Source organism: Solanum dulcamara, chromosome 6 (genome assembly GCF_947179165.1).
Source record: "Solanum dulcamara chromosome 6, daSolDulc1.2, whole genome shotgun sequence".
NCBI lineage: Eukaryota > Viridiplantae > Streptophyta > Magnoliopsida > Solanales > Solanaceae > Solanum > Solanum dulcamara.
This window is the reverse complement of record NC_077242.1, coordinates 29,278,228-29,285,096: the sequence shown is the minus strand read 5'-3', so window position 1 is coordinate 29,285,096 and position 6,869 is coordinate 29,278,228. Positions and strand designations below refer to the sequence as shown.

The 6,869-nt window shown below is 32.1% G+C and overlaps 1 protein-coding gene across 1 annotated transcript; it reads right to left on the bottom strand.

Annotated features, from left to right (window-relative positions):
* Nucleotides 1-3,357: 3,357 nt before the first annotated feature.
* On the bottom strand, nt 3,358-6,342 carry LOC129892810 (uncharacterized). Its single transcript, XM_055968356.1, has 9 exons — nt 6,229-6,342; nt 5,839-6,087; nt 5,633-5,713; nt 5,387-5,497; nt 5,190-5,300; nt 4,736-5,114; nt 4,379-4,455; nt 3,667-4,241; nt 3,358-3,583 (listed from the first exon to the last, which is right to left on the bottom strand). Exons 1-9 carry the CDS (start codon nt 6,340-6,342, stop codon nt 3,358-3,360), a joined length of 1,923 nt encoding a protein of 640 aa, XP_055824331.1.
* Nucleotides 6,343-6,869: the final 527 nt, after the last annotated feature.

Sequence of the window (6,869 nt, the reverse complement as noted above, 5' to 3'; positions counted from 1 at the left end):
TTCTCATTATTTAAAAACTAATAAATACAAGATTCAAATAAAATACTAAACTGATCTCATGTTATATCAATAAAATATTTTAACTTTCTTTGTGTCAATTAGTGGTGATGGTAACTAACAATAGTGATTGTATGTTTCAATTTGGGATGATGTTGACTGTTACTAGTGGTTGCGTGTTGTGTCTTATAGTATTGGTGTTGACAGTAGTACTTAATTATGTTTGGTGGTGGCAGCAGCGACTCGTAATTAGTAGTGAAATGATACTAATAGGTAATGGCTATGGTGAATGATGAAGACGATTAGCAATATACTGATATTGTTGCTTATTGAATAACAGTGTGTCGTCTCATTTGTCATGTTTGTTGTGAATCTGATGAATTCTAATAACTATTGTATCACTATTATTGATTTTTTAGGTTGCATATTGTCGTTGGCGTATGGTGTTGTTGATATAGAAAATGATGCATCATGGATGTGGTTTTTTTCAGAATTTCAAGAATGCATTTGGTGAGAGGGACAATATGTGTGTTGTATCAGATAGAAACGAAAGCATAATCAAGAGTGTAAGCATGATATTTCCCAATGTTCCTCATTTTGCATGCATATGGCATATATGGAAAAATGTGTGTACTAAATACAGAAGGAGCAAAGTTGTACTAAGTGACATCTTCTATTCAATAACCAAGGCATACCAAAAAGATGAAGTCAATAAATTAATGGCCAAAGTTGTAAGAATTGATCAACGGGTGGCACAATATTTTAAAAATACAGGATACGAAAAGTGGTCAAGGGTTCATGCCACTGTCAACAGGGGTAGAATGATGACTTCTAACATCGCAGAATATATCAATGGATGTCTTGTTGAAGCACGAGAGTTGCCTATAATTGACTTTTTGGAGCAAACGAGAATGTTATTTGGTGCCTGGAACTGCAAAAATAGGGAAATAGCATCTTATACAAAACATACTTTGGGTAGAAAATTCGAAGATATCCTAGTTTCAAACACGATCAAGTGTTCAAGAATGAAGGTACACGACAATTATTTTTAAGTAGATAAGTACTTGATATATAGTTATTTGATACATTAGTTAGGTATAATCTTTGCTAATTATATACTGATACATCATTTCTTATATATCAGTTTTATTGTTGATACATCAGTTGTGATACATATGTGTGAAGTTTCTTTTCTGCAGGTTTTTGATACATCAGTTATGTATAAACTGTGCTAATTAAACACTGATACATAAATTCGGATACATCATATGTGTGAAGTTTGTTTCATGCAGTTTTTTGAAACATTAGTTAGGTATAACCTATGCTAATTAAATACTGAAACATCAGTTCTGATACATCAATTCTGTAATTGATACATACTTTCTGATACATATATGTGAAATTTATTTCCTGCTGGTTGTTGATTCATCAGCTATGTATACCATGTGCTAATTAACTAATGAAACATCAATTATGATACATAAGTTCTAGATTTGATACATAAGTTCTGATACATATATGTGAAGTTTATTTCCTTTAGGTTGTAGATTAATCAGTTATACATAACATGTTCTAAATATATACTGATACATCAGTATAGATACATTATTTGTGTAGATGATATATAAGTACTAATAGATATATGTAAAGTTTATTTATTGCAGTTTGTTGCTTCATCATTTAGGTATAGCCTGTGCTAATTATACACTGATATATCAATTCGGATACATCAGCTGTGTAGTTGATACATAAGTACTAATACATATATGTGAAACTTGATTTCTGCAGTTTGTTGCATCATCATTCAAGTATATCCTGTGATGATTATATACTGAAACATCTGTTCTGATATATCAGATCTGTATTTGATACATGAGTTTTGATACATATATGTGAAGTTTATTTTCTGCAATTTATTGCTTCATCAGTTATGTATATCCTGTGATAATTATTACCCTTTTACATTATTTTTGATACATAGTTGTGTATGTGATGCATAAGTACTGATACATATATTTAAAATTTAATTCCTGCAGGTTGTTGCTTCATCAGATTATCTTTATTCTGTTTACGAATTAGGTATAAGATACATTGAGTGTCTAGAAAGAAAAACATGCAATTGTGGTAGATTTCAACTAGATGAGATACCATGTCCACATGCAATTGCAGTGTTGAAGAGAAAGAACATTACTGACCTACACCCATACTATTCTGATTACTACAAGCCAGAGGCGTTGGCAAATACTTATGAATTACCAATGGTTCCAATGCCAGATAAGAAAGACTGGTCTTCTCCAAAGGAAATTTTGTTAGAATTTGTCTTGCCACCAATATACAAAAGGATGCCAAGAAGACCAAAGAAAGGGAGAAAAAAGTTCGCTCGTGAGAAGATAACAAGTAGCACAAATTCTTGTGGACGTTGTGGCCACGAAGGCCACAACAAAAAGACTTATAATTTTATTCCTAAAGAGATATGATGTTTGTGGTATCCCGGTATACATTCTATTTGAATCATATAATTACATCTATTTTTATATTTTATATTTGACTTTGACACATGACATAAACATACAAATCTTTTTCAGTTGATATGTATCAAGATTAGTACATTCGATTCTGATACATTAAATATAATGTATCGGGATACTTAAATCAGCAGTTACATTTAAAATATTTACAATTGGTGAAAAACAAAATTGTACATTCTATTGCTATAATTTTTTTAAAAAAAATACACGACGTCCATCGGTTCTTCTTGATTAGGAAAAATGAAATCTCACATGAGTTTTTTTTGGATCGTTATTTTTCCAAACATAAACATTCTTGTCTTTTCGACAACCATAATTCCATAAAAATTGTGGGTGATACATAAGATCTTGTTTGATATAGGTTGTAAATGTACCATATGCAGTAAATCTTGATACATGCGAATCTGATACATAAGCAAGATGTATCATAAGCATTAAATCTTGAGACATGAAATTCTTATGCAAAAAATAAATATATCGGAATCACTAAATGTTGAGAAATGAGAATCTGATACATGTGCATGATGTATCAGAATCAATAAATCTTGATACATAAAAATCTCATACACAGACAATATGTATCAGAATTCGCAAAATGTGACACTTATGAATATGATACTTGATACAAGTTTGATATAGTAGAATATGATACATAAACTTTGATTTTATATTCGAGTTTGACACCTGATAAAAACATACAAATCTTTTCAATTGATATATGGAAAGATTATAACATTTCAGTTGCTTACTGGTTCTGATACATTACAGTTAATGTATCAAATACATTAAAAGTAGCAGATACATTCAAAATGTTTACTATCACAAAAAAAAATTATTGGACATCAATCAGTTCTCCTTGGCTTGGAGAGATATCGCTCCTAGGTTTTTTTGGATCGTCGTTATCGCTAACATAACCATCCATGGCCTTCTGACAACCATATCTCCACAAGAGTGCGACATAGCTTGAATGGAAGAATTCGGTGTTTAGTCTAGTATTTGGAATAAAAATTCCATCACTAAAATATTCAGCAAAAATGGTCAGGAAAACTCCACAATCCCTGCAAAGAAAGGAATACACAAGTTTTAAAAAAGTAAAATTGACATATTAATGATTTAGGTATACATAATTGTTAATACTCACAAGCTGTCACTTCCCTGTTGCGCAATTCCTTCAACGTATTCAAATGCAAATGGGTGATGTGGTTCAAGCATGTTACCAGTTGATTTGTCCTTGTATGAATCAAGCGACGACCAATCAGTACGTTCGTTGTTGTCAAAGAAACCACTGTCTTGCAGGTATGTTAGTAACATTGCTGCTATCTTTTGGATCTCTTGGGAAGAGTTGCTACTTCTTCGTCTAGGCAATGAATCATACACACGTATAAACCTCTTTTTTAATACAACTACCGCAAGAACCCAATGAAAATCCCTATCGCAGTTTACTGCAATGTATACCTCATCTATCACATGCCAGGGCAATCTGGCTAGTATTGAGAAATCTCTTATTATGTTCTTCACAGATCTCTCATGATGAGCTGTAACAATGGCCCTTGCCATATCTTCTTGGGTAGAAATATCAGGTGGAATGTGATAGTAGCATGTGTGTGCATATTCGATAAAAATTTTGAAAATGCAGTTTGTCGTTGTGTATCGATACTGATTGCTCAACTGTATTTTCGATTTCTTCCGAAGGTAGTAAAATATTACATTGATGTGCTGCATATTTTAAGAAAGTATTAGTTATATAACAACAAACATCATGTATCAGATTATGTATGTATCAGATACATTAATCTATATGTATCAGATAGTAAGTATGATTTGTATCATATTCTTTATGATGAAATTTTTACCTTATCATTCCAACACCTGTTCGGCTGTGATATTAGGTAGAACCAGTTCTTATCTTTAGAAAATGCCACTACAAAATCTATTTTTTCAAAGCCGAATGAAGAGCACTTAGATCTGTAATGATCCTCCTTCGATTTCCTGAATGGAAGCTTGTAGTTAAATAACATAACAAATATAATACACAACTTGTATGGATATAAGTTGTATATATCATACTTACTTGTTGCCATGCGATTTTAGTAGTCCTTTTATCTATCCATTGAGAGTAGTCTATGAAAACTTAGATGGAGGATGATAGCATATACCAAAACCTTCAAAAAGGTGTGTGTGATGCATAACATATGACAATTTTTCCTTACCCTTTTTACTTGACCCAAAGTTTGAAAGATATGGCAATTGTAAGATCTTCGAAGGAATTCTGCTTCTTCGAAATGGTGTCTTCGCATCGTCAGACAATACATTGGGTTTTGATGGAAGAGTGGTTGGTAGCTGGCTATCGCGTAATAGACATTCATCCTGAACTACTTGCTCATGAGTAACAACAGTCAATGGCATGGCTGGTAATGGAAGTCCGTATATTAGAGAATCTATCACATCCAGAGTTTCAGTCAAAAACGGTGTTGAAGTATTGGATTCCGATGTGTTTGGTTTGATTTTTTCTTTTTCAATCTCCTCAACTTGCTCTTCTACTTTGTCAGTTTTATCAATGGCTACTCTTACATCTTTCTTTGCAGTGTTCTACATGTAATGTATAACATCATTACAAAACTTATTAATGTTGACTTTATCTCAATAATGTATCTGATATATTACCTGTAATGTATCAGAATCAGCAATTCGTTGATCAGTATCTGCTCTTTGTGGTTTCATTTGGTGTGCTGATACATCCTTCAATTGTGGTGTAAAAATTGATATTTCTGGTTCCTACAAATATTAAAAAAATAATTACTTAATAAAAAAACTGCTGATATCATACATTACCTTAATTAAATTTTATACTGATAAATTACTTTTAATGTATCTGATGACATATGCTGATCAAACAATTCTATATCATCTGCTACAATATTTTGTTCTGATACATCATCCACCTCTTGTATCTTGATGGATGGTTCATCTTCCTGGAAACATAATAACATTTACTTATGATATATATGTACTAAATGTCTAGATATCTATATATTTAAAGAGGTTGAGCTTATACAATATATATATATAGCATCAGATTGGTCATTAATTTGTTTCTGATACATTACCTTTAATGTATCAGAAGAAACATGCTGATCAAATGATTTTGGAACATCTGATGAAATGTTTTGTTCTGATATATTGTCTACCTGTTTTGTCATGGTGGATGGTTCAGGTCCTTGAAAACATAATAACATTTACATATGATACATGACAATGAAATGTATCCAGAAGTTTAAATGCATAAATATCAAATATTACGTGATGTATGTACCTTAATATCTTCCTGGACATTAGATTGGTCATTTGCTTGGGGTGGGTCAGATTTATTTCCAAAATTGTGCACCTCCAATCCAGTAGGTGCTTGTTGTTGTTCAACCACATGGAATGTTTGATCAAAATCATCTGTTTTAAGTTGAGATGATGTGCTAATCATTCGGCTCGCTATACTGTCGACGGCTTTCAAAAGATCAATATGATTTGAATCAATTTTATTCTCCAAATGCTTGAACTTCTGGTCAACCTTGATACAGGTATATGAAAAATCAGAATGTATCACCTAATTAAAAGTATATTGTATGTGATACATCTTAAAGTAATAACTTACATATCTCTTTAGAGACTTCTTTATGGACTTCTTCAATGCTTTGAATTACATATGAACAATTTGATCCAAATGACCGGAAGATTCACCTCCTACTGCTGACTTCGCCCCTGGTACATTGTCAGGAGAAACAGTTTTTTCTGATTCATTTGGTGGTATGACATCCTTATGCATGTTGGTTGTTTCTACTTAAATTGGCTCTTTAGTAGGGGAAGTCTTCATTCTTTTGGAAGGAGGTGGAGAAGATTTATCAGCGACGTGACTGGATCTTTTTAATAATTCTATGGGTGGTGTTGTTGAAAAGTCCTCAAATTCGGGGACTTCATGAGGTTTTCTGAAATTAACCTTGGCAGTTGATGTTGAAGCTTCAGATTTCTGTTGACTGCCATGAATGACAATAGATTCCATTTCATGTTGAGATTGGACAATGTTGGAGCATCGATACTGCAAAAAAGATGGATTGCTTGTCAGAAAATAAGTGAATAATTGATACATGATAACTCTGATACATAAACATGATGTATCAGAAACATTAATCCTTGATACATGAGAAACTGATAGAAAAACAACATTATCTAAAGTAGTAGAATCTAATACATAAATGCAGATGTATCATGAGATGTAATTCTTGATACATTATAATTTGATACATAAGATAGAGTTTTCATGAGCTGTAAATATTGATAAATGAGTTTCTGCTA

Bases quoted from the DNA above. Each gene is read 5' to 3' on its own strand.
- LOC129892810 (XM_055968356.1), bottom strand. From the start codon at position 6,342: ATGCATAAGGATGTCATACCACCAAATGAATCAGAAAAAACTGTTTCT. The intron at 5,498-5,632 runs GTAATGTATCAG...TTATGTTTCCAG, and splicing joins TTTCTTCTGATACATTAAAG to GAAGATGAACCATCCATCAA. The intron at 4,456-4,735 runs GTAAGGAAAAAT...TTGAAAAAATAG, and splicing joins CTTTGGGTCAAGTAAAAAGG to ATTTTGTAGTGGCATTTTCT.